Source organism: Phaseolus vulgaris, chromosome 11, assembly GCF_051622355.1.
Source record: "Phaseolus vulgaris cultivar YP4 chromosome 11, ASM5162235v1, whole genome shotgun sequence".
Classification (NCBI taxonomy): Eukaryota; Viridiplantae; Streptophyta; class Magnoliopsida; order Fabales; family Fabaceae; genus Phaseolus; species Phaseolus vulgaris.
The window spans coordinates 2,967,082-2,994,392 of record NC_143508.1 but is presented as its reverse complement, the minus strand read 5'-3'; the positions used below and the strand labels follow the sequence as shown (position 1 = coordinate 2,994,392).

The 27,311-nt window shown below is 31.6% G+C and overlaps 4 protein-coding genes across 6 annotated transcripts; all 4 read left to right on the top strand.

Moving 5' to 3' along the window:
- Positions 1-876: 876 nt before the first annotated feature.
- On the top strand, positions 877-4,698 carry LOC137819804 (RING/U-box superfamily protein). Of its 2 annotated transcripts, none has more exons than XM_068623763.2 (6): positions 877-1,212; positions 1,614-1,886; positions 1,990-2,044; positions 2,770-2,870; positions 3,200-3,423; positions 4,267-4,698. In XM_068623763.2, exons 2-5 carry the CDS (start codon positions 1,644-1,646, stop codon positions 3,419-3,421), a joined length of 621 nt encoding a protein of 206 aa, XP_068479864.2. In that variant the 5' UTR covers positions 877-1,212; positions 1,614-1,643; the 3' UTR covers positions 3,422-3,423; positions 4,267-4,698. The 2 variants fall into 2 exon arrangements, with proteins under 2 accessions (XP_068479864.2, XP_068479863.2); XM_068623762.2 differs by having other exon boundaries at positions 882-1,188.
- Positions 4,699-9,551: 4,853 nt separating this feature from the next.
- Positions 9,552-11,591, top strand: LOC137830529 (large ribosomal subunit protein eL8y). Its single transcript, XM_068637979.2, has 7 exons — positions 9,552-9,655; positions 9,827-9,877; positions 9,976-10,177; positions 10,543-10,712; positions 10,820-10,948; positions 11,048-11,140; positions 11,227-11,591. The coding sequence occupies exons 1-7, from the start codon at positions 9,653-9,655 to the stop codon at positions 11,356-11,358; spliced, it is 780 nt and encodes a 259-aa protein (XP_068494080.1). The 5' UTR covers positions 9,552-9,652; the 3' UTR covers positions 11,359-11,591.
- Positions 11,592-13,051: 1,460 nt separating this feature from the next.
- Positions 13,052-16,887, top strand: UNG (uracil dna glycosylase). Of its 2 annotated transcripts, none has more exons than XM_068637303.2 (7): positions 13,052-13,327; positions 13,408-13,619; positions 14,225-14,383; positions 15,286-15,316; positions 15,426-15,561; positions 15,841-15,924; positions 16,542-16,887. In XM_068637303.2, the coding sequence occupies exons 1-7, from the start codon at positions 13,126-13,128 to the stop codon at positions 16,606-16,608; spliced, it is 891 nt and encodes a 296-aa protein (XP_068493404.2). In that variant the 5' UTR covers positions 13,052-13,125; the 3' UTR covers positions 16,609-16,887. The 2 variants fall into 2 exon arrangements, with proteins under 2 accessions (XP_068493404.2, XP_068493395.2); XM_068637294.2 differs by having other exon boundaries at positions 13,402-13,619.
- A 5,768-nt stretch (positions 16,888-22,655) lies between these two features.
- DWF1 (cell elongation protein / DWARF1 / DIMINUTO (DIM)) lies at positions 22,656-25,709 on the top strand. Its single transcript, XM_068611613.2, has 3 exons — positions 22,656-22,809; positions 23,516-24,781; positions 24,985-25,709. Exons 2-3 carry the CDS (start codon positions 23,534-23,536, stop codon positions 25,438-25,440), a joined length of 1,704 nt encoding a protein of 567 aa, XP_068467714.2. The 5' UTR covers positions 22,656-22,809; positions 23,516-23,533; the 3' UTR covers positions 25,441-25,709.
- Positions 25,710-27,311: the final 1,602 nt, after the last annotated feature.

The following is a 27,311-nucleotide window of genomic DNA, read 5'->3' as shown; positions in this document are numbered from 1 at the left end:
TTAATTGAATGAAATTTGACTCAATTAATACTCTTTTGCTTAGTCTTTGAACAATGATATATTTAATTTTTCAAAATGTTATTTCGAAAAATCTATAGAAAATATAAGGTGTACTGTGAGGATTCGTACTACCGAGATCATGGTTCGGAGTTCGGTCATGGGATCGTCTGACACTATAAATTTAATTACGCTTATGCAGAGTTAGTAAGACTAATTAACAATTAAGAATTAGGTAATGTATTTCTAACACATGATCCAAGTTCCTTAATCTAACCTAATAAAAAAGACCCATCATAACAATATAAATAGCACATATTTCAAATCGTCATTATACCGTATTAAGCACATCAAGTGTCGAATACTAAATCTGACTTAAGTATCGAAGTGTCTTCTACAAGTATCATCCGAGTCAGAATTACGAAAAAATCGAGAGGTGGAACAAGTGGAGGAGAGGAAGGAGTTTACGAGGAAAGGAACGGAAGTGCGATCCGACCAAAGAAGAAGAGAAACAATTCCAATTATTCTCAGGGTTCAAACTCTATTCAAGAACATAAAATTTCAAACTCTAATCGAGAACATAAGGTATAAAATTTCGAAATCTAATTGAGAACATAAGGTGTAGAAATTTGTACCATGTAGTTTCAACCACACTTTTAATTTCTTATTTAAAAAAAATAAAACTCAACCTGATATTAGTTATTTTTTTTATGTTACTTATAACCTTATTATTATTAATGTATATTATTGAAATCTCGATGTAAATACTATATATTTATTATTAATCAACCCTAATGCATATCATTGTTTGAGAGTAAACCAAGTAACTTTTTTGTGGAAAATTTAAAAAGAAGTAAAAGATAAATTTGAAAATCGAATTGCACGTGTTAAGTGATGTTTGGTCGCGGTTAATGGAAGCGCGTGGCTGGCTGGACCCGAGTGCTTCGTTCGTGTCTCCGTTCACAACTGTGTCAATGTCCTCCTTCATTTCTTCCTTCGTGCTTTAAGTCATAACCCTTCCCTTCAAATCCTCCCCAAACCCTAACCCCCTTCTCCCCTCTCTGCGTCGATTCGTCACCACCGCGTCTCTCTCTATTTCAATCTCCTTCTCAGATCACTCTCTCTCTCTCTCTCTTATTCTTTCCGCAACGTAACTTTCTCTTCCTCAACGGTTCACCTCCGCCTCCATCGGTTCCGTTCTTTTCCCTTTCCTGTGTATGCAATTTTTATTGTAGTTCGATTAATTTGTTTTTGTATTTGTTCCGCTGATGGATATGTGTGATATAATTGGATCCGGTCACTTCAAGAAGCTTTATCGTGCACCGGAGTAAACACGTTTTAGGTTTTTATGTTATATAGCTCTGTGCTGGCTTTTTTAGGTGCGTAGAAAGTTAGTTACGTTAGAAATACCATGGAAGATGGAAAAGGAACTCTGATTTTTTATTCAGTTATGCTGGCTATCTTTTTAATTTTTTGATTGTTTGAGATGTTGATTTTTTTTCTGCTGTGTCAGTTTTATGATTGTCTTAACAGCAAAAGTTTGCCTAATTTTGTATGCGTGGACCTTCGTCTAAGGCGATTTTTTACGAATTGTGTTGTGGTATTGGGTTTTTCAGGTTGCGGCTAGGGAAGGGAATAGTGTGCCAATGAGTTCTCGGACAGGCAAGGGACCTGCTGTCAGAAGCTACCGTAGGAGAAAGACAACTTTGGACCTTGACCTTAATCGTGTACCGGCTGGTGACAATCGGGAGCAGGAGGGACCTTCAACTCAGTCAGGGCTACAAGGAATTGTAGTTGAACAGCAGCCACCGGCTTCTCAACCAGCGATGATTGATGTGGAAGACATTGATGATGATGTTGTTGAATGTACCCCAAGGGCTTTTGCTGAGGTTTATCTCCCCTCTTACATGGTTATTTCTATTATTTTTATCATTTATTATATTTCATTGTTGCAAATTGAATTTTTTTTTTCTCGTTTGTGTTCCATCCTAGGCTAAAAACAAATCAAGAAGAAACCGTGGGAGTACTGTAGTTGATGTTGAACTAGGTAATGTTGTCCTCCACTTTCGCATGCTTTTTTCACCCGGTTGTGCTGATGTTGAACGTTATGTTTTTAAAAGAATACATTAGTTGTCAGATAAGATAACCGCTTAGTCAGTACACTTGCTTTAGCTAAGGTAATTGAAGGTTATAATAGAATTCAACTGGAAGATATGAACATATTTTGTTTATAGGCAAGAGTGGGTACGGTATGGCTTTCTACAATTGAGGGAGTGTGTTATTAGCAGTCACCGAAATTAAAACCATGTTTTCCCAGCGCAAATCTCTATATAATATATTTCGGTAGTGCCTCACCTAACTTTCCTCAATGCTTTTCTATGCTGATTGGGTTACTGGGTGTTGTACACGTGTTACTGTATCCCACGGATTAACTTTTAGAAGCAGGGTTCATCAGTTGCTAAGGCAAAACAATGGTAATTTAAACTCTGGATTTCAACTTAATTAAAAAAAAATTGTAATCATGTATGATATCTTTTGCATTCTGCTTTTTTGGCCTTGTTGCTTGTGAGCTTTCTGCCTGCCCCAACATTAGTTGTAATCATGTATGATATTGTACTGCATATCTTGTTCATTATGCTTTTATGGTCTGTTGTTTAGTGCGTTTTCTGCCTACTCCAACATCCATTGTCTGGGAATTTTTTCTTAGCCTTTAATCTTTAGATTACTTATCTTAATGGGGATTAACACATTTGTTATTCGTGATTGTTGCAGAAGATCAGACTCGGCGCAACAAGCGCAGAAGAGAATTGCGAAACCAAACAATTATTAATTGTGAGAAGTATATAAATTTAGAAGGCAGTAGCAGTTCTATGGTAAAAATATCCTTAGTGAGATGGCACGCTGTTTTATGTTTTATACTTCATCTTTTGTTTCATATGAATAAAATAGCTGTTAGATTTGTAAAAGTTGCATATCCACATTGTAAAAAATAATTTGGTATTACCACTTTGTCATTTGCTTCTGGCTGTGTTTTCAGATGCTGTGTTGGTAGGGAAGTTTATTATTTCAATCATAAGTTAATTTCCTTCTTCCTTTAATTTTGTTTAAATGACGTGTTTCTATCAAACAACTAAAGAACTTGATAAACAACTGTGAAGGTTTACTGGAAATCAAACTTCTTATTTGAATATTTCTTTTGTAGAATGATAGTGTTAAAGTGCTTCCTGAACTGCGAATTGAGCCTGTTTTCAACTGTCCAATATGTATGGGACCATTGGCAGAAGAAATGTCGACAAGGTGTGGTCATATTTTTTGCAAGAATTGCATCAAGGCTGCTATAAGCGCTCAGGGAAAATGCCCTACCTGTAGAAAAAAGATTACTGTGAAAGAGCTTATAAGGGTGTTTCTCCCATCAACTAGTTGAAGGTATGGTTAAAAATTCAATTGTGATTATTTATGTTGCTTAAGTGCTTTCTTGTTGTCCTAGGAAAGACTGTTATTGCTGCTGTTAATAAGTTTATGGATCAGTAGTATAAAATGACGGTGATATTAAAGATTACGTGCCAGTTTACAAACTGGGTGGTTAAAATGGAGAAATACATTGAATATTATTTGTGACCAACTGACATCAAAGTACTGATCAAGTTCAAAGTAAGTTCTATTTTATGGTAATATATGTTAAGCGTTAGAGATGGTGATAACAAGGTGAAAGTAGTAGATATGATTAAATGAGTGTGTTAAGATGGATATGGATGGAGCCACAAAAGGATGGGTAAATGGTGAGCGATAAACAAGTCCAATTAATTGTGTTGTGTGATCCACTATACTATTTATCTAGTGGGATGGGATAGGGCTATTGTTGGCGGTGCTGGGTTTTAAATAAACATATGTGGACATAAATACCATTATATCTGAAACTTAGGAGGTGTGGAGAATGAGATATTTTAGATCGGAAAAAGGGTGCTCGAGACATCAATCGATATGTAGGAGATTCGAGTAGAGAAATTAAATAGAATTAACTGATTAAATTAGCACATTTTTCCCCTTTTTTTTTTATAAAAAACTTCTTCGACAAGCTTGTAAACTTTAAATAGGATGGATGACAAGTTATCATGCTTTGTTACATTGTATTTTTCTATTGCATATGCATATACTTTAATCAGGGTCTAGCAATAGCTTCCAAATTTTGTTTGGCAAGAAATATTTATCAAGTTTCTTGTTTATCTTCGATGCATTCTGATGAATGATTGCTGTTTTGCTATGCAACAGGCTTTCCGTACAAGCTGTAGTTGAAAGAGTGGGGAATGTAAGAAACGTCATTGTACTTTGGACATTTCTAATTTGTTCCCCAAAGCGCAGATGCTTAGTCTATTGTTGAGTAGCTGTTTCTCATTAAATTATCGTATTATTAATAACATTATTAAAAGACGATTGGTATAGATATAGTTCGATGCTCAGGTTTTTTATCCTTTCGTATTATGAACTCTCGGTCTATTTCTTTTGGTGATATTACAGGGCCAGAGAGGCCTATCAAGAGTCATTATTAAGTGTGGGGATTTATGCATGTAAATCAATCCCTCACGAATGGATAGGAATCCTTTGCTTGGTTATTACTGGCTTAGAGAAGTGGGTTGCCAACATGAATAACTATGTGATTTGGGAACTGTTTATGCAATACTTGTCCACCGTGTTTAGTTTCAATTTAGATTATGATATTAGTTTGCTGATTAAATACCTTTGCTACTGTTATCTTCTACTTCACAAAAAAGTTCTATGGATTTGGTAGAATCAGTATTTTAAGATGCATTAAAAAATTATGGCCATCGTTTTTGTAAGGTTCAATTGACGAGCTTCAATTCAGTAAAGCGTAGTAAAATCAGGAACTGTCCACTAACAAACCCCAACCTCAACCAAGAGGATTTGCATGCACTGAAGGATGAATATCAAGAACTTTTAAGATGACGAAATTTAAAACACTCGAGGGCAGTCAGTCTTAAAAGTTGTAGCTGTATTTCTTTTATCTTTAAAATTTAATAAATAATTATTTTTGTGCAGTAATTTTTGTTAATATTTAAAATTATGTTTTTTAGGTGTTTAGATTTATCCATTAAATTAAATAATTTCATTACTTGCTATGTTTTTTAAATTAAAAAAAAATATGTAATTAAAATCAAATTTGATGTTGTGATATAATATGCTTTATTTTATATATTTATTTTATATAATATGTTTTTTTTATTGGGAATAAATATGGAATTTGAATAAACACAAGTCAATTTTTGTGAGATTTATTTAGTCCTTATGAGAAAAATCTAAAACTTTAAAGTAATAAAAAACAGTTATTTAAAATCTTTGTTAATTTTAAATTATAATGCTTAGATATTAAAAGATTATAATTAATATAATTAGAAGCATGTGTCAATGTGTCGAAAAGAAAGATAAATAATTTAAAATTATAAGATTCACTTTAATAAAAAAAACAATTATAACATATTTATTTAGCTTAAAAAATAATAATTTATAATTAATATATATATATATATATATTTTAATATATAACTATATTTATAAATATTAAAAATTTGGAAAAACGTACCTTAAATATTATAAATAATTTTAAATATATCTTTCACTAATAACTATATTTATAAATATTTATATTTATATAATATGTTAATATAATTATTTTTACAGAATAAATTTTGTTGAAATTTATATATATATATATATAATTAATTATTTTGAAAATATAATTTGTTTTTAAAATAAATATTTTCTTTTATACCACTCTTTCTATTAGTTTTATATAAAAAAAAATAACATAAAAATAAAGACAAAATTAGTGTTGTTGTTGGAAATTGACATATGATAAGTTTGAGTTTGACTAACAAGAATTTCTGTAAAAAAATAAATAAATGAAGAATAAATATAATTTATAATGCATGTTTATTTTTTTATTTTATTATAAATTTATATGTATTTATTGTTTAATAACAAAATTGATATAATATAAATTAAAAAAAATATTATAAATATGTATGATAATTTTTTTATTTATTATTTAATAAATTATAATAATAATAAAAAAATACAGTACGTCTATATTCTTACTAGTATTAATATTATTATTGCTGCAATTATACAGTTGAAACAAATTCACTCAAATTATTGTATAAAATATTATACTTTTGCTATTAAAAATAAAAATAATGAAATTATGATAAAATACATTAATAATTTATATAAATATTTACTGTAAAAAAATTCGTTAGCAAAATTGAAAATGTTTTATATAAAAACGATTTATCATGCATCAATGTTGAAATAAAAATATTAATTAAAAGTTGAGTAAAAATAATTTGTATTTTTATATGATAATAATATAAAAAAAAATTGCAGAGCCAGGGAAGAAAAAATCACTAGGAAGTTAATTATTGGTTGCAGTAGCACTTTGGATTAGGAAGTTCATGTGGTAATAACACTGGTAAAAGATATGACAATTGAAAATATCTCTTACATTTCAATGGAGTTGCATATTACCATACCAGTTAATAACAAGGAAAATACATGTTTGTTTTTCTTATTTTTGCACTATGTAAGCCAGAGATTCCATGCAGTAAACACAGAGAGGGCATAGATTCCTGATCATACACTTATTTTGTTGACTGGTGGTAATTGGAATTTGAGAAATTCAAATTAAATAGGTGTGCACATTTATTTTTCACCCTTCATTTGTTTTCTTCTTCTCAAAGCTCTTTGAATTTTTCGTTGTGAGTTGTTGGTAGAAGTTAGTGTGAGCGGTGTAGTTGCGTGAGGATTTTGTGCAAAAACGTGGTGGTGTAATTTCTTTGGTGTTGTGGTGGGTGGTGAAGTTGTGGTTTGAGGTGAGTATACTCAATATTTTTATTTTTTCAAATTTAAACCTAATCGATTTTGATACTTAAAACATAATAACAAAAATCATTTTTAATATTTTTGTTGTTGCATAATTGATTATGAATTGTTTATTTATTCGATTTGTTGTATATAGTAATGTACATACCCCCAATTACAGTCGGATACATTCAAACAATGACTGTTTGTTTAATATTTTATTTTAGTCACATAAATCAAACCATAAATTGATTATAGGTTACTAACGATTATATGTTACTATTATAAAATCTATTTATATCTTATGATAAACATTTAATGTTTTTCTTAATGATCTGAGTTCAACAAATACGTAATGACTCTCTCTTAATAAGGAAACACACAAAGTTCTATTATATACTTTTACACTTTTACTCATAACTTTCTGTTAATAATTTGTCATCATCTTTGTGCTCCTACTTACTTAAGCATTGAAGACTCTTTTGTAGGTGGATCTCCTCCTCGCATCGGAGACCAACTGAAAGCTAGTTTCCTGAGGAACACGCAATCCTTGCCAAGTTGCACTCTTCGAGTTCATTTTCGGTAGGAACATTTGACGCCTACCGTGGGATCTTGACAAAACTTTTCCCATGACCGTAACAACTAGACACACCTTATCAACATGAGTTCTCCACAAAGTAACACAAACCAACAACTCAAAGCTCTTCTCCGAAAGAGCAATGACAACTTGCAAAGAACAATGAAGAACGTCCTGGGTCAGATGCAAGATAAAATGGAGAAGGACATGGCGTCCATGAAAGAACAACATGGGATAGAATTATTGGCACTACAGGACCAATAGGGCTCTCCCAATTATTCCACTTGTCGGGAAAAAACAACATCCCACACCTACACACGTAGATTCTCTTGGAGGGTAACCCAAACGAGCATTGTTCCAGGTTCGACAATGCATGAAAGTCGGGGACACAAGCAACACCAACCTTTTAAGAAGGTCTCCTATCCACTAATCAACCGAACCATAAAAGCCAACCATTAGAGGACATGAAAGCGAGGAAGTCACAAAGCATAAAATAACCCACCGATATGTTGTTGAATAGAGCATTTATCTTGTAGAAGACACATTACCATGTTTTGTGTTTTGATGATTTTAAACACTTATCAAACTTGTGTGTGGGACTTCTTCTCAACATAGTTAGTTGACTCCACAACATACATTCTTGATTTAAAAAAAATATATATATTTATGTTGATAAACAACAAATAGATCTTGATGTAGACAATAATGATTTTCTTTAATAAAAACGAATAACGGAATATTTATGAACAAAAATATTAAAAATTTAAAAGTTTGTTATGTTTAGCATAAATACTGACTAACCAAACAACAACCTATTAGAAAAATAATATAAACAACTCATTTACATTAAGATACTTGTGTCTAATGAAACCTAATATTCATAAAAATATTATTTGCATATTTTATTATTTAAGTAAAAATCAAAATCAAATGATAATTTGTTTATTTTTAGGTGGTGTTTATAGTTGTTTTATATAAGTAGAAATTAATACTTACTTGCCTAATTGGTATTTTTGTGCTTAAAAATTACTACAGAATAATAATTTATTTTTAAGTGGTGCTTATATAAGCAAAAATCAATACTTACTTGGCAATATATTTTTGAAAATTTATCTTTTGTCATAAGCAACTAAGTAGTACAAACCATAAAAAAATTGTTTAAATTTTTGCAACTTTTTAAATAGTTTTAACCAAACATTTTAAAAATAACAACAGGTGATTATTTCACTATAAAAAACACTTTTTTCTTCTGAACACAAATATAAACAAAAATACTTAATATAAATAAGAATAATTTGCTGATATAAATTCACATAATTGCATTATCAATTGGAAATGTTATGAAAAAACATACTGATCATCATAATTATGCAGTTTATTAATTAAGTAAAATCATTTATTTATTTTTGACGGAAACCAAGTTTTTTTTAGGTGACAAAAACTTATAAAAGTATTCAACGATGAATCTACTTATAGTGATATATTATTATCTAATCCACATAAAAATGCGACAAAATATCATATACTATTTAAAAAACAAATTATTATTATTAACTAAACATTTTTTAACTTGAGTTTTTAATGAGTTTTTTTTTTCTAAGTATAACAGTTACTATGTATTAATTTGTAGCAGTTGTTTGTCAGGCCAAAATATAACTATCAAATATAATGTTTAAGTGAATATACGGAATCAAGGAACTGAAATTAGTGGATTAATATTGTAAAAAACCATATTTAATAAAAAATAATGTTAAATTAAAATTTAAATAAGTATTTACACTCTTATACCTGGAACTATTCATATGACATAAAACTTCAAACTTCATAGCTTTAAAAATATGATTTTTTATCACAAAAAATCAACTTTACAATTTTATTAATTAGAATGCAATTTACCTCTTTTAAAAAAAATGATAATTTTTTTTTATATTAGTGTATATACATTGGTTCAATATAATAATTTTTATTTTAAGAAATTACTGTTTTTTTAAAATTTATATATTAGAATTTGTCTCATGATTAACTCAGTTAAATTAACACTAATCAATTATTAAATTATCATGAACATGAAGTATTATTTTCTCTTCTGTAATTGGGCCAAAAGGGTTTTTTCCAGGCCCATTGCTCATATATAAACACAACCCTAGTTAGGGTTTTACTCAGAGTCAGCTTCTCTCGCATAGCCACACAACAGCAGCTGCAGCAATGGTGAGTAACAAATAATTCTATGATTTAGTTCTCAACATTTTCTTCGATTCTATTTCATTTTGCATATACACTTCGAATTTAGTAGCTATGATTTAATCGTTATTTGGATTTTGATGTTAAACTCGTCTGCGTTTGTGTAATGTGTGAATCTTATTGTGTTTAATTTCGCAGGCTCCCAAGCGTGGTGGAAAAGCTCCTGCTCTTGCCGCTAAGAAGAAGCCTGTATGTATCTAATTGTTTAGAATTCAATTAGGTTTGTGATTCGTGTATTATAGGTTTTTGGTTCTGATTGTGTATGTGTTTTTGTTTTTTGATCTCAGGAGAAGGTTACGAACCCGCTTTTTGAGAAGCGTCCGAAGCAGTTCGGAATCGGAGGAGCGTTGCCGCCGAAGAGAGACTTGACTCGTTTCGTGAAATGGCCCAAGACCGTTCAGATTCAGAGGAAGAAGAGGATTTTGAAGCAGAGGTTGAAGGTTCCTCCAGCTTTGAACCAGTTTACGAAGACACTCGACAAAAACCTAGGTCAGAATAACTCGCATACTGTTGGATCTGATATAAATTTGCCTGTTGTTCTTTTATAATGATGTGTTTTTGTGTTGCTTGAGATGCGTCGTTTTCTTAGGTATACAGTGTAGAAGCTAATGTTATAAATATGTATGTTGTGGTGATTGCTAGAGGTAAATTAGGTTAACGTTTGATTAAACTAAATTATTATTGCGTTGAGATAGTCTCTTTCACTACCTTAAGGATAATGATAATTATGATTGCTAGGTTGTTATAATCCATTATTTCCACAATAATTTTTAATTGGAAGGTAGTTGCTGTTTTTGGTTGAATTAAGTATTCCATGATCGTGATTTTGATGTTTTTAATTACCTAATATGCAGCAACAAGTCTGTTCAAGATTCTTTTGAAGTACAGGCCCGAGGATAAAGCAGAGAAGAAGGAAAGGCTTTTGAAAAGGGCACAGGCAGAGGCTGAAGGAAAAACTATTGAAGCCAAGAAGCCTATTAATGTGAAGTATGGTCTCAACCATGTTACCTACCTCATTGAGCAGGTAATCTTCTGTTTTATTATCACTTTGTCTTTGTAGTTTACACTTGGTCCATTATTTTCTGTTATTGTTGAATTGGTGGTTAACTATGTTCTTTTGTTTTCCTGCAGAACAAGGCACAGCTTGTTGTGATTGCTCACGATGTGGACCCAATTGAATTGGTTGTATGGCTTCCAGCATTGTGCAGGAAAATGGAAATCCCATACTGCATTGTGAAGGGAAAGGCCCGCTTGGGAACGGTAGTGTTTCTTTGAATATTGTGAATATCATGCTGTATATCTGAATTTTGATGGTGGATCTAATTTGATGACTGTTGTAATTCTTGTCCATCGAATCAGGTCGTTCACAAGAAAACCGCATCTGTTTTGTGCTTGACAACTGTTAAGAATGAAGATAAATTGGAGTTCAGCAGAGTCTTGGAGGCCATTAAGGTGGCATTGACTAATTTATTCTGTTTCCTTTATGCTGTTATAATGCTCTTGTAAAATACTAATGTACTGTTTAATATTTCTTTCAGGCTAACTTCAATGACAAATATGACGAGTACCGAAAGAAGTGGGGTGGTGGAATCATGGGATCCAAATCCCAAGCCAAAACCCGGGCAAAAGAAAGGCTTCTTGCCAAGGAAGCTGCTCAGAGGATGTCTTAGGAAGAATTTCTTATATTTGGTTGCTCTGCGATTGCTATCTAGTGTGTTTTTAATGTTACTCTTTTACTCGTTATCTCTTTAAAAACATTTGTTTTTCACTTGAGCTAGAGCATTTCATTAAAATCTCCATTGCGACTGTCCCAGTTTTTGAACCCCATATTACTTTCATTTTGGTAGTAGACTTTTTTACAGTACTTAATGAACGAACTGCATGAGGTTGCAGTTGCATCCAATTTTTGATATTTTATATAACTATAATTTATGATTCTGTTTATACTTTAAATGGTATGCTTGAGTGAGATATCCGAACTATCTTCCGAACTTGCATGCATCCCCGATTCTCGCTCTATTCCCTTTTATCGTCGTTTTGTTGAATATTTTTTCAGCCGTCAAGTTATCTACTTAAGTCGACTACGTTCTAAGTTTACTTTTAGGACTAGTAAAAAACCCTAAACCCTAAAGTCTCCAATTTTAGGTCTTGTAAAACTAATTCTGTTTCGTAAAAATTCTTAAATTTATTGAGTTAAGCAGTTTCCATATTATAAATTACTCGTGTTCTTGTTTTATGTTGTTTGTATTTGTTTTCGAGGATTGAGAATATTTCAAATTTTGCAATGTTTTTAAATATAAAAAAATTGTATTTGTATTTGTATTCTATTCTATTTGGAACGAATAACATCTGTGAAAGAGATTTCTTTATTGTCTATCTATCAGTGATTGGCTATTAGTTATGGTGCGTTTATTTTGGACTGTGGAGGTAAAAAATGAACATGGCGTTTATTGGTTAAAATACTGTTAAATTGGCTTTTTTTTGGAAGTAATTGATTGAAAAATAATTAATGTAATTTCTTAGGTTTTCAATTTTATTCAAAAGTAAGTTTATGTAAAAGAATATAATGTATTTTCTTTCATTAGATAGTGACAACCTGGACATATTAATTTCACATGTTTTGTCAATGAAAACAACGGTAGGATCAATAAGAAATACATTATAATTTTCTTTATTGTTTGCATAATTATTTCTTAAAGAATGGAAAATAGTATATGGATATTAAATGTAAAAAAGAATCAGTACTTTGTAAACGTAATTGTTTATCAAAGAATCAAGATTGTATCAACTTATTTTGTTAAATCATTATCAATCTAAGTCAGTCTTAAAAAAATATTTGAACGTGTTTTTCATTTCTGAAATATGAAACTTCAGTTCTGATAAAAAAATAGTTAGTTTTAGATTCTTAGGGATTTAACAAAAAATAAATTGATTTTAATTCATAACCAAGGATGATGAATGCACAATTTAGTTATTTTATTAAATAAACAAACATTTTTTGTTAAAAACATTGAAAATGTTAATTTATACTAGTGGAAAAACGATACATATTCCGTGCTTGCATTTATATATCTTTTTGGAATAAATACAATGGCAAATGGAAGTTAAACGAAGAACATAGAGAAAATAAACAATTATAAGTAAAAAAACACATCACATTATATATATTTAATAAAATGCATATCCTAAAAATATATATTATAACTACGTTAAAGAAAGACATTAGTCAAATGGATAAAAAAATTAAAATATTAGAAAAACGGATTAGAAATTTAAAAATCTCATTTATATATTTTTCGAGTAACACATACGTAATTTTAAGGCATGCATGGCCATGTATATAAATGTCACCTAAAAAGTGAGAAAAAGAAGAAAAACAAAAACAACACATTACAAGTTCCAGTGTTTACGTTCCCGCCATTGCGAAGAGGAACGAAATGGCTTCCAGAACCCTAACGGACTTTTTCCAACCCGCTTCGAAGCGCTTGAAACCCACGCTCCCCCGATCTTGCAAGTCCGACGACGCCAACGCCTCCACTCTCACCGCCGAGCAGCTTTCGCGCGTGGAATACAACAAGCTCCTCGCAAAGTCCAAGCGGAATCTCAAACTCTGCGTCGAGAGGGTCTCCAAAACCAAAGGTAACTTCTGTCGTTTTGGAAATGCAGTGCCGTTTGTGATGGTTCAAAACGCAGCGTTTTGTGACGGTTCGTAGGTTTAGATGGCGTGAAACTGGTGGAGGTGCTGGTGGAGGAAACATGGCTGGACGCTATCCCTGGGGAACTTGAGAAGCCCTATGCACTCACTCTGTCGAAGTTCGTGGAAAGTGAAATCTCGAGCGGCGACGACGTCGTTTACCCTCCCACGCACTTGATTTTCAACGCTCTTAACTCTACCCCTTTTCATAGAGTCAAAGCTGTCATCCTTGGCCAGGTAAATCCATTTTTGTTGGGTTTTCTCTCGTTATATGTTGCGTTTGATTTTGTTTCGATAAACTTGTTAGTATTCACCAGAAAACAAAAAAAAATGGAACCTTTTTCATAAATTTGAAATCAACTTATATGCCGTGTTCGGAAAAGTTTTTTTCTTCAATTCCAATAATCTTTATGAAAATAAGTTTGAATTTTGGGCTGAAATTTAGTAATAAACTTTAAAAAAAGATTTATGTATTTATTATTGCATTTGAACAAAACAAATTCTTATTGAATATTTTTAAATGATTGTAAAATTAGTTTATTTTTCGTCTCTGTTCCAAGCACTTCCTTAACTTTAGTAGAAGCTTCCTAACGAGTTTTTTAAGAGTGCGACGTGCCGAATTGTGGTCAAGTTAGCTGTGCTTGTCCTCAATTTCCTGCAGTTTCAAGAAACAAGACAAAACTGCAATATCAAACCCGATCTTTAAAAGCTGATGTGCTTAAATTGATTTTGGACTAATAGATTAGAAGTTCGATTTTTTTCTTTAGTATTTTTGGGGAAATTTATCCAAGGAGACCCAGATTATCTGTTTTAGTGATTTGTGGGTTTTGTTTAATGTTTAGGACCCTTATCATGGACCTGGTCAAGCAATGGGGCTTTCATTCTCAGTTCCTGAGGGAATCAAAGTCCCTTCCAGTTTGGTGAATATATTCAAGGAGCTTCACCAAGACCTTGGTTGCACCATTCCACCTCATGGAAATCTTCAAAAATGGGCTGTGCAGGTACGTTCTCTGACATGACATGCATCTGAGTTATGTGAGGGAAATATTGCAAATAAGGGGAATATGGATCCTAAGTAATAATTGCAGATGGGACGAACTAGCAGTTATAGTGTTCATTTTCATGTGAGAACAGTAGACCAAATTCCATGAATAGATCGATTTCAATTTTATCCACTTATTTAAAACCATGCACTGAACCTATTGTATTTCTTCCTAGTGCCTGACTAACCAGTACTCTCTGCATGCTGTATGGTTTTTTAAAATAATTGTGATCGATGTATATTAATTATTTTATGGATGAATGCTTGATAAATATTATCAAATGTGAAGTACATAGTAAGTGTCATGCGTGATTGCTCGTGTTTTGTTAGTTCTTTCTGCGTTAAGTTCATTTTCTACGATATGTTTAGTTTTGATAAGTTTTTGACAAATACATATGGGAGAAGTGAACTATGACGTATAATGGATCAAATTTCTCTTATAAGTTGAAATCAGTTTATATACCTTACGTTTTATAGGAAATTCTGGCATCTAAATTTCTATAAGCTAAAATCTATAACTTGATTTTAACTAAGGGTGGAAATTTGTTTCGTTATATCTCTTTATTCCTTATCTAATAAGAACTTTTGGTAAACTTTATCTAAATTAAGGCAGTATATTTTATGGTTAAGGCCTCTTAAACGTTTCCTTGAAATGTTTTGTATGATTTGAAGATAAAATCTATTTTCAATAACTAAAATTCACACCTTAAATACCCATTTAATAGAAAGATGATTTTGGTGAGATTGTGGTCTGAAAGCCAAGTTATATTAGTGTAGATATTTTAACATAATGTGTGACTACGTTCTGTGAGAGTAGTTTTTGAAATACTTATCTGATCATAAATTTGAACTTTATTTCAGGGTGTTCTCTTACTCAATGCTGTTCTAACAGGTTAGACGTTTAATTTTTGTGTACTTTGAATAAAGTATGTTGATGGCTTATTATTTTATCTTTGGATTCTAGTGGTGTTTTTTTACTAATATTAAACTTTCGAGTTCAGTCAGGAAGCATCAAGCAAATTCTCATGCCAAAAAAGGCTGGGAACAATTTACTGATGCTGTTATCAAGACAATCTCACAGAAGAGGGAGGGAGTTGTGTTTTTGTTGTGGGGAAATTCTGCTCGGGAGAAATCCAGGTACCACAACTGTGTAACACTATATTAGGAAGTCTTTGGAACCAACCAACAAATAGTAACCTCGGCTTGCAATAGTTTCCTTGATAATTTTCCAAAGCCTGCATAAAAAATGAAACATTGGAGTAAATTTATTCTTGAGATATTGATAATCAAGTTACTGCAACTATACATTTATTAACTGTAGGCTGCTCTTTGAATTGGATGCTTTTCTATCCTTGCCTGGAAGATAATTTCTGTGAAACTAGTTGATGAACTTGTGTTTGAGTGTCATATTCACAGGTTAATTGATGCAACAAAGCATCACGTTCTTACAGCTGCACATCCTTCTGGTTTGTCTGCACATAGAGGCTTCTTTGGCTGCAGGTAAGGTAGTTGTGCATAATAATTTAATCTTGGAAAACGTTTTTAGTACCTGCACTTTCAAATCAATAAGTTAGTCCTCGAACTTTAGAATACACGTGACCCCTCTTTGAACCTTGACAGTAACAAATTGTCACTACATGTTAAATTATGCATGAAAGGACTATTTTCACTTGTTTTCAGAAAGAGAACTAATTCACAAATTTCAAAAGTTAGAGGATTGAAGCCAAGTTTAACAAAAAGTCTAGGGACTAAAAACACATTTTTCCATTTAATTAAATTTTGATATAGCTTTGTAAAATCAATGCAGGATTTAAATTGTGTTTTCTTTTTTTATTGTATTTAGTGCTGTCACTAGGCCTTTTATAGTCCAACACTTCTAGGGCTTTCATTAGTCGTTCACATAGTGGTTGATGTAATACAGCTGGTGCATGTTCTGTTCCAGTGGCATATGGAGCCATATTTTGGTTAGATTTGCTAGACTCGTGAAGTGAAGTGAAATCCAGATCCTTATATGCTATTGATATTTGAAAAAACCAACTGATCAATTTCCCTTCATCGACATAAGCAATTTTTTATGATTACATTTCATTTTTGTTTATTTAAATTTATCTGAGCAGGCACTTCTCTCGCACTAACCAACTTCTGGAGCAAATGGGGATCGATCCCATTGATTGGCAACTCTAATTATTAGGGACTGTTTCAAGGGCACTTTTTGCCTTGGGTTGGGATCATTTTTGTCAATTTCCCTTAATGTACATACGATTATGTCGATTGCACATCTACCTAGAAAGATGCCTTTTGTCAATAGTTTGGCTCTGCAGTGCTTTTTCCTTGGACATTCTGCTGTAATGACCGTAGTTTAGGATTTTGTCTTAACTAGGTTTCTTTCGGATACTAAATATATTCCATGTATTATCTATATGTGGTGGCCTAATATTGATCACATGTTATGGTGATGGTGAAGGTGAATTGCAGAAGAAACAACTATATATATAGATATAGATATATAGACACACATATAAACACTAGTTTCATCGTAGTTTGAGGTCTTAGAAGCTAAACATGAGGAATGCCGAGACGAGATTTAAACGTAAGTCCTAGATCGGTTTTGTTTTCTAATTATAACAACTTTGTATTGATATTTGTTATTTTGATTTCAGATTCCACACACATCACAAAACATATTAATGGGCACTCATTTTAAAAGAATTATACTATTGATTTCATCGATTACATTAAAAATTATGGCTATGTTTAATTGAAAATGTCTGAATAATTAAATTTCGAAAACTTAAAGAATTTGTCAATAATTAAAAGCACTATTGAATCGCATTATGAATTATTGTGTGACAAATTCAAGACAGATTACATATTGAAAATATAAATTTGAAGTATAATGCATCATACATGAAAAAAAAGTTACTTCCATACTGCAAATTCTAATTATACAGATAAACAGTTAATTGTGATTTCAAAATATAAACTATACATTAAATTTTAATACATGAAGTAAAATATTGTACATTGCTAATCTCAATTGTGTAATAGCAGAACTGTAAAAGTTATGAAAATGAATTAACTGAAATTCTAATTTATCAATACAAAATTTTAAAAAATGAAGCAATGGTGTGTGTGGGGGTTTTGCACAAAAGTAGTGGTTTTTTTTTCAAACTACGATTTTGGGAAAAAAAATATTATTTTATTATGAAAATTAGTAAATTGTATCTAATAGGATTTCATAATGAAAGTTGTACTCAGATACAATTTTACAGTACGTAGTACCAAATGATACGACTTCATAATGAAAGTCGTACCCATGGATATGACTTCATAATGGAAGTCGTATTCATAGATACGATTTCATAGTGAAAGTTATGAAAGTTGTATTTATGGATATAATCTCATAATGAAAGTCGTATCTATAGATACCACCTCACAGTGGAAGTCGTATCAATGGATATGATTTCATAATAAAAGTCCTATTCATGTTTATAGTGAAAGTTGTATTTATGGATATGACCTCATAATAAAAGTCGTATCTGTAGATATGATCTTATGATGGAAGTCGTATCAATAGATACCCATAAATACATCTTTAAGATGACTTTCAATTGGAAATCGTATCCAATGCATACTCATTTTCATAAAAAAAAAAAACAAAATTATAATTTCTATAAAATATATATAATACCGGTGGGTGGAGAGCATGGGCTAGAAAACAAAATTGTATTATTGGGCATGAAAGTGAAGTGATTGAAGTTTTGGAAAGAGTAAATGTGAAATATTTCCTCACTTTACGGAAAGTTAATAATACGAGTCCTATAATTGGGGGGCCCAGCCTGTGTTATATGTCACGTTTTTACTTCATTCACTACATTCCACGTCATTTCATCTACCCACATTCATCACGCCCCTACCCTTCCTTTTTGCACCCCCTTTCATTCTACACATACCTCCCCCATTTCATCAAATATCTTCATTTTCAAATACCTCCCCCACAAAATTGCTCTTTTGCTTTTATTGCAACTCTCACTTTCTTATTTATTTTCTCTTTTGACTTAATAATATAAATGCAGAGGGGTTTGTTGCAATTAGTGTTCATAAATGATTCAGGAAATCACAATCACTATATGTTTTGCTGTCTCCTATCCTTTAGCAACAATTGCTCACTGCCACATGGTCCCTCACCCTAAGATATTTGCATTATGGTCCCTACTCAATTAAATAAGATCACAACCACATCTCATTGATATTATCGCCCAAGTGCCTCAAACCTCAACACGTATCATACGCTAATATTTTAAGAATATTCTTTCAAGCAATTTTAAAATATCATTCTTTAATGCATTATTCTTTTCAAGTAATAGTTGTATTTAACATTTTTTTTTATATTTTTAAATGAAACTAAACTAAATTATTTTACATCTCATTATTAATCCCCTGTTTCTTTTAAACAACATTATATGCTTTTATGTTTCCATTAAACTAATTAGCGTCACCAAAAGTAATTATGACACCCAAAATAATATTTCTTTTATTAATATTCCCTGTTCTACTTTTCAGTTATTAATTTTCGACCAAACTTTGTTTATTTTTATTTATTATTTTTAAATTTTAATATATAGTTTTACATAGTTTAGAGTCTAGACATAACATTTTCTCTTTAATTTTTTAAGATATCTTTTAAAACAAAATCATAATAAAATTTCAAACTTTAGTTCAAAGAAAAATCATAAACAATTACTATAAAAGAATTAATAAAGAAGGTATACATTATGATTTTTTGTGACGAAATTTGTTGTCAATTTTTTTAACTCATGTGGCTTAACAGCTGTGAATAAGAAAACTTGTTTAATTATATATTTGAATAAGATTGATTAATAAAAAAAATATTCATCAATAAATAACACACGGTGCAGAAATTAATAAAGTTTTTTTTACACTTTTGAAATATGCTTGAAATAATGTAAAAAGGAATATACTTAAAATCTTTATACTCTGTTAAAATCTTAACCTAACCATGCACGTGTATGCAACTTTATTAACGTTGGGATGATCGTGATGTATAATTTAAATAACAATTAATGGTCTGGTTAACGGTCTCAAAGCACTATTAAAAATAAAAAATAATTTCCTCAAACAAAGGATTAAAATTATAAAAATACACTTTAAAGTATTTATGTATTGTCTCGGTTATATTGTATAATATTTATATTTTTTATTTAGAGTCTTAGAAACCTTAATATAACATGGTTTAAATATGAATTACTTCAGTAAAGGATTCTCGAAGCAAGAATTTAATAAAAATCTTAATCAAATATTAGATCGTTAAACACATTATGATTATTAATTAACAATAAGATTGAGTTTGAAAAAGATACTACCAAACACATCCAATAGAGGTTATTTGAAGATAAATAAAATATAGATTTAATAGTATTTATGTTAATTCAATAGCATAAAACTAACTTATGAGATGAAGTTTGCACCTACTTACATGTTGTGAAATATTTTAATATTTATTTAATTTGGGATTTCCAACACACTTTTCCATATCAAGAATAACAGTTCATGCATAAGACAATGGATGATTCGATAGTGATCGAACAACGAATGATCTGATAAGCTCAATAAACATTCATTAGGATAGATTTTAATGTAATTTATTAATACTTGTTCTGTTATACCAAGAGTCAGCGGTAGTCGGACTTTCGATTCATTGGTCATCAGGTGAGCCAATCCCCTAAGGTACCAGTGCCCATCAACAACAACCTCCTCTTGACAGAGATCGAAATGAGACTGAATCCTCGATTACATGCACGACCTGTCGGTCTCTCGACATAAAAAGACATGTCACGCCTTAGGTTAAACCTATTAATCCCAATTAAAAACAACAAAGTGTGATTATAAACTTATTAAACCTATCTTAATCGTTATGACAGTACAATGATCAATAGAACAATATAAATAACATATAAATTGTAATAACATGTAACATTTGTACTATATTTTTACCAATCAAAATCGAAAAGGAATAAAAAAGTGAAATCAGCAAAAACACTATGCAACAAAGCTGTGACTTACTCAAGTGTTTTTAGAGACTTGTAAGAAGAATTTGAGTAAAGAAAAACTGTGATTTCTAATTGAGTGGGCAAGTGTTAAGATTGATAAAAGATTTGAGTGGTTGAAATCTGATTGCAGTAATGGTAGAAAGACAAAAAAAGAAGGTTGTTTTCCAAGACACTGTTATTAGCATTTGTTTTGGAAAAGATGAAACATTTACCACTAAACAGAGGTTGTTAGGTTGTCTGTAACTCACATGGTGGGGACACTTTCCACGTGATTCAGAAGCAGAGTGCCAATGGAATCTCTTTGCTCTGTCATTCTAATCTTTTAGATCTCATTTCTCCCTTTTCTATTTCATCAATACCAATACCACACACTTTGAATATACTTTACTTTCTGCAAACTTTTCTTTTTCAAGAGTGCCCTTTTCTACATTTTTCACAATAAAAATATCTACCACATAAAAAATCATATTATTCCTTTTTTCATAGCATTTGTAGGCTCAAAGAGGACTAGTAAGTTCCTCAACTCGTCTATTCAAGTCATTGTTCAATTTAGAAATATTATATTTCGATGTTGAAGTCATTGTTACTCTTTCGATGTTGAAGTCATTGTTACTCTGATGTTTAAGTCATTGTTCAGTTTAAAAATGTTACACTCCGATGTTGAAGTCATTGTTCAGTTTAAAAATATATTATAGTGAGATTTAAAAATGTATTCATTATTTATGATTTTTATGTTGTTACTTGTTTTGGGCTGTCAAACTCGTATGATATCAACTAGTACAATATTATTTTTTTTATAAAAAGATTTAACTATTGTAGTGATTTTTAACATTGTAGTTTTAATTTTTTAGACAATGTAATTTTATGATTTTATTGAATTATACTTAGTAGAAGTAAAAATTTTGGTGCAATAGGGTCATGAAACGGGATGGATTAACATTTTGAAGGTTTTTTTTTCTAAATGATTTTATTTCATATTTTTTGAAATTGATAAAAGAAAATTATTTTGAAATTGAAGAGATGATACTTGTAAGGCAGGATTTTAATTTTTATATTAAACTGAAGTTGTAGATACTATTATATCAAATTTTAATGAAATTCTATATATACGATTTATTTAATTTTGGAATAATTCCGCCTTTTCAATTTCAATAAAAATGAAATTATACTATTTTAGAAGAAAAACTCATTTTGATTTTTTTTGCTCGTTTTGAAAGTTCCCTTTATTAGTTTTTCTAATTGAAAATTTTAAATAAAATTACTTTTTAAGCTATATTATTTAAAATAAATTAATAAATATATATAAATATTATAATTTTAATTTTAATACTTATAAATTAAATTTAATTGATTAATTATAATAAAATAATTCATCATGTAAAGGTTATAATTTTTCTTAATTCATTTAATTAGAATTATTAATTAATTAAAATCTAAAATACACTTAGATAATTAAGTATATTTTTAACATTGAAAATCATATTACCTAATAATTGGGACTTATGTATTTATTTTCCACACTATACGATAAATGTGTTTTTGAAAGACGATAATAACTTTTCGTAATATTAGATTCTCACTTGGATTTTTTTATTTGTTTACTAAGCCAAAGACCATAATAATAATAATTTTTTTTTTTATAAATATTTTATGACAGATCACAAAAACCAAAACAATACTAGAGCTAAATACATACAAAAATAGTGAAAATTATTCCTTATGAATAAAATTAAATTTATACTTGTTTTAAACACTTCAAAATTGAAAGTCAAATAAGAGATGATAAAAGTTAAAGTAATTTATTAAACTTAAAAAAACCATGTTAAAGTCAAAAATAAAAAAAAAGTGTTTACAATCATGTTTACACACACTAGTCTAACAGCTAGACTACCCTAATAAAGTTAAATCTGTGGAATAAAATATCATTAATTAATTTAAAGAACTTAAAAAAAATCAAATATAATCTTAAAATTTAATTATACATTTAATAAAATATTAAAAAAAAGAAGAATTTGAATAATTAATAGAGTTTTATTACAGTCCATTTTCCACATTGAATTTATCACGTTTTAAAGCAGTTAGATCCAAAAATCACGAGCAAAGTATTAGTATTTTCCAGCGAAACACACTCTCTTAACAACATTATTTATTAGAAGCAGTGATTGTGGAATAAAACATAAGGTGGAGGACTGAATGAGTAATTAGAAAAAGGACCTAATTGTAAATTACAGAAGAAGCGTGGAGTGGAATAAAAAGGCAGCACACTCTTCTTCTCTTTGAATCTCACTCTGCAGCCTCACTCTCACTCTCTCAGGTTTCTCTTTCTCTCTGTTATCTGTTTTTTCTGCTGTTTTGGATTCATGCTATGCTGATTTACTGTGTTTTTCTTCTGTTTGGATTCTTATTATGCGCTTTTCGATCTTTTCTTCTCTGTGCATTTTGCGTTTCTTCTCAACGTTTTTCTATTTCTGTTTTCTCTTTTCTTTCGCCTACGTGCTTCTTGCTTCACCCGATTTGGTTCAAGCCACGCCAACAAATCTATATCTAACAATCTCTTTCCGTTCTTCGCTTTTCTAACCTATATTTTGGCCGTTATTTCCATTTTCAGCATCTTTTCGCATTTTCGTAACGTAGGGTCTCAGATCTTCGTTATACACCGTCAGATTTTCATTATTTTTTCAAATTTTCGTCGTTTTGCGCAATGCAACTGCTGTGCTTTCTTTATGGCTTTCTCGAAGCAGTTTTCGCGAAATTCTGTTGTTTAGTTAATTAATTCTAGTTTTGTGCTGGAAATCAGAGTTATGTATAGCATAGGTTTTTGTGTTTTGTATTTTTAGAGAATAATGAGAAGTTCTCTCTAGTTTTGTATCCTCTAGTTTTTGAAGTTGTTGTGAGTGAGTGAGTGTGCCGTGTGTGTACTTGATATTTTTTTGTAGTACTGAATCAATGTATTCTACTTGCACGTAGTTATTTTTTTGGTGTTTGTAACTGTCGGTTTTAAATTTTTCGTGATGTGGCAGGAGTAAGTCATCTTAGCGATGTCGGATCTTGAGGCTCCTTTGCGCCCGAAGAGGAAGAAGATTTGGGTGGACTATTTTGTTCAGTTTCGATGGATTCTTGTTATTTTTGTGGTTCTTCCCATATCGTTCACCATTTATTTCCTTACGTACCTTGGGGATGTGAGATCTGAGTGGAAGTCCTATAAGACTCGTCAGAAGGAACATGATGAGAATGTGAAGAAGGTTATGAAGCGTCTAAGGCAGAGGAATCCGTCCAAGGATGGTCTCGTCTGCACTGCTCGTAAGCCCTGGATTGCTGTTGGGATGCGGAATGTTGACTACAAGAGAGCCCGTCATTTTGAAGTTGATTTGTCCGCTTTCAGGAATGTACTTTCGATCGACAAAGAACGGATGGTTGCAAGAGTGGAGCCTCTAGTCAACATGGGGCAGATTTCCAGGGTGACTGTGCCCCTGAATGTTTCCCTTGCTGTCGTTGCCGAGCTTGATGATCTCACTGTTGGTGGTCTCATTAACGGCTATGGAATAGAAGGAAGCTCCCACAAATATGGCCTGTTCTCTGATACTGTGGTGTCCTTCGAAATTGTGTTGGCTGATGGCAGTCTTGTTAGAGCCACCAAGGACAATGAGTTCTCTGATCTATACTATGCCATTCCCTGGTCCCAGGGAACACTCGGCCTTCTGGTTGCTGCTGAGATTAGGCTTATACCCATTAAGGAGTACATGAAGCTAACCTACATGCCTGTTGTTGGCAACCTGCAAGATATTGCACAGGCATATTGTGATTCTTTTGCTCCCAGAGATGGAGACCAGGATAACGAGGAGAAGGTTCCAGACTTTGTTGAAGGAATGATTTATTCACCGACACAAGCTGTGATGATGACGGGAAGATACGCTTCAAAGGAAGAGGCCAAGAAGAAGGGGAGTAAGATAAACAGTGTTGGATGGTGGTTTAAAACCTGGTTCTATCAGCATGCAGAGACGGCTCTGAAGAAAGGAGAGTTTGTAGAATACATTCCCACCAGACAATATTATCACAGGCACACAAGATGCTTGTATTGGGAGGGAAAGCTTATCCTTCCATTTGCTGATCAATTTTGGTTTAGGTTTCTGTTTGGCTGGTTGATGCCACCAAAGGTTTCTCTCCTCAAGGCAACTCAAGGTGAGGCTATAAGAAACTATTATCACGAAATGCACGTCATCCAGGACATGCTTGTTCCTTTGTACAAGGTGGGAGATGCTTTAGAATGGGTTCACCGTGAGATGGAGGTACATCTTCTTCTTACCCAACGTTAATAATGTTCTACATTGTTTTTCAGACTGTTTGAACTAGAGAGTTTTTTTTTTTTTTTTGAAAAAATGTTTTAATAATATCAAGCAAAAGTTGCGGCTGAACACTCACTCACAGTTTTTTTCTACATTGGTGCTGTCGTGTATTTTTTTTCTTACACTGTTGATTTTCAATACATTAGGTATACCCCATTTGGCTCTGCCCACACAAATTGTTCAAGCTGCCTATCAAAACTATGATTTACCCAGAGCCAGGGTTCGAACTACATCGCAGGCAGGGAGACACCCAAACTGCTCAAATGTACACAGATATTGGAGTTTACTATGCACCAGGTCCGGTTCTTAGGGGTGAGGTATTTAATGGGGAAGAAGCAGTGCGTAAAATGGAGAGCTGGTTGATTGAAAACCATGGTTTTCAACCACAGTATGCTGTGTCCGAGCTGTCCGAGAAAAGCTTCTGGAGAATGTTTGATGCTAGTTTATATGAGCAGACCAGGAGGAAGTATGGAGCTGTTGGTACCTTTATGAGTGTATACTACAAATCTAAGAAGGGCAGGAAAACCGAGAAGGAGGTACAAGAAGCAGAGCAAGCGCACCTTGATACTGCATATGCAGAAATCGATCAACCAGTTGACTGATCTTGAATTTTGATTCATCTGATGGTAGAATTTTTTGCATCTCAGGCAGGAACCCGCAGACTGATTTTAGTTTTGATTCATCTGATGGTAGAATTTTATTGCATTGTGATTCCGCATTATCGTTTTGCCTTGTATTTTTTCACCTCTGGATTCGGATAGCCTTAGTTGCTGTTTTGGTGTTTCCATTGTTATTTCGTGAATTATGAATTATGTGGACTTAACATCATGTTTTCAAGTGATCTAGACTGAAATGACTGTGTTCTGGAGTAGATCTTGTGTACAAATAAAATGCTTCTGCAGAAGCGCAACGCCCAAATCCAATCCTCCTTTCAAGGGCTGTTGTATGCACTGTTCATCCCCGTGACCTGCTCCTACCCCATTTCAATCCTTCAAACAAACTCTGCTTTAAATTATGTTCTTCACTTCGTAAATTACCTTATACTGTTCTACCTGATGCAACCTCTTAAGAATGCACCTCACGATGACACCATGTGTGCTTGTTTGGGTGGTAAGAAAAGTTACACATGCTTGGTTATCACTAAGTAAAATTGCATTTTTTTAAATTTCTCTATAAAAGTGATGTTTGTGGATAGGAAAAATCATAATAAGATACGTGAACAAGTTGTTCTCGAGCTGAAAACATTCTAAAACATATATTGATTTAATGTTCAAATGTATGTGCAGATTTATGCTATCTAAAGTTATTCTGAAATACTAGTCAATGAAAGATATTCATGATCTATGTTTGGTAAACAAATTTAGAATGCCATGTGTACTTACACAAATTATAGGGGAAAAGTTTTTTTGCCTTTAACCACTGTTTATTCTTATTTGTCCTCTTTTTCTGTCAACTTTTTTCCTAAATTACTCATATTTCTTTAATTATTTCTCGGTTTCTCAATAGGATGCAGTATCTGCAAAAATTTTCTGAAGCTTAAAATGGTCTTTTTTCTTAATCATTCACTTAAAATTGAACTACTGAACTAAATGTGTGATCTATTTATACTACTGATTAATATTATTGACCTGTATCTTTTCTTAATTAATTTTTATTTTATAATTCTATCTGTAATATTTAATTAATTTTATTTATTGTATTTATGTGTCTTCTATTAATATTGATACACATCACATGTGTATGTTTTTTTCATATAAGATTTTCACTGTTGTATCTTTTCGTGCTTCCGACATCTCGTTCTTTCGACATGCCAATTCATCCTGTTTGTTAAAAATATTGATTGAGTTTTATTATAAAGTTGTTTTTAGAAGTTTTTCTTTTAAAATTCTCTATGTTTCTTCCGTGTTTATGTGTTTATGGTACCAGTCGCAGAACGATAAAAAGGTTTGCATTAAATAACTTAATTAAATAAAGAACGTGGTTAGACGTGGAACGAACAGTTATAATTTTCGCTGAATAAGTCAAATACGTTTTTTTGGAACACTTCCTTCAGGAAGTCACCAAGCACGACCCATAGACAATTAGGTATGTTTCTAGCCATTAGTTGCTTGGTCCACATGGCCAAGGTCCAAGTCAACCTACTAAAGGGACTTCAGAAAGGGGGAAAATGTACGTTTTTTCATACTAAGAGAGAATTCTGATTGAACACTTTCGCTGACTTGAGCGTCGGAGTGCAATCGCAGATACCCAGTCGGCCGACCGATACACACGAAGAGAAAAGGAGATTCGAAAAACAAGACAATCAAAAGTGAAGTAGTGTGTATCGACGTGGATCAATATTGTTCAGTCCTTAATATCCATACAAGTACAGTTACCAATGCAATGAAAAACGTGTAAGCCTGACATGAAAGAGATTTCATAAACTAAATGGGTTTCGTTTTCAAAATGTTGAAGAATACAACGTTTGAATTTA

Bases quoted from the DNA above. Each gene is read 5' to 3' on its own strand.
- LOC137819804 (XM_068623763.2), top strand. From the start codon at position 1,644: ATGAGTTCTCGGACAGGCAAGGGACCTGCTGTCAGAAGCTACCGTAGG. The intron at 1,887-1,989 runs GTTTATCTCCCC...GTTCCATCCTAG, and splicing joins CCCCAAGGGCTTTTGCTGAG to GCTAAAAACAAATCAAGAAG. The intron at 2,045-2,769 runs GTAATGTTGTCC...TGATTGTTGCAG, and splicing joins TGTAGTTGATGTTGAACTAG to AAGATCAGACTCGGCGCAAC.
- LOC137830529 (XM_068637979.2), top strand. The intron at 10,713-10,819 runs GTAATCTTCTGT...GTTTTCCTGCAG, and splicing joins TTACCTACCTCATTGAGCAG to AACAAGGCACAGCTTGTTGT. The intron at 10,949-11,047 runs GTAGTGTTTCTT...CCATCGAATCAG, and splicing joins GAAAGGCCCGCTTGGGAACG to GTCGTTCACAAGAAAACCGC.
- UNG (XM_068637294.2), top strand. From the start codon at position 13,126: ATGGCTTCCAGAACCCTAACGGACTTTTTCCAACCCGCTTCGAAGCGC. The intron at 14,384-15,285 runs GTACGTTCTCTG...ACTTTATTTCAG, and splicing joins TTCAAAAATGGGCTGTGCAG to GGTGTTCTCTTACTCAATGC. The intron at 15,562-15,840 runs GTACCACAACTG...TCATATTCACAG, and splicing joins TCTGCTCGGGAGAAATCCAG to GTTAATTGATGCAACAAAGC.
- DWF1 (XM_068611613.2), top strand. From the start codon at position 23,534: ATGTCGGATCTTGAGGCTCCTTTGCGCCCGAAGAGGAAGAAGATTTGG. The intron at 24,782-24,984 runs GTACATCTTCTT...TCAATACATTAG, and splicing joins GGGTTCACCGTGAGATGGAG to GTATACCCCATTTGGCTCTG.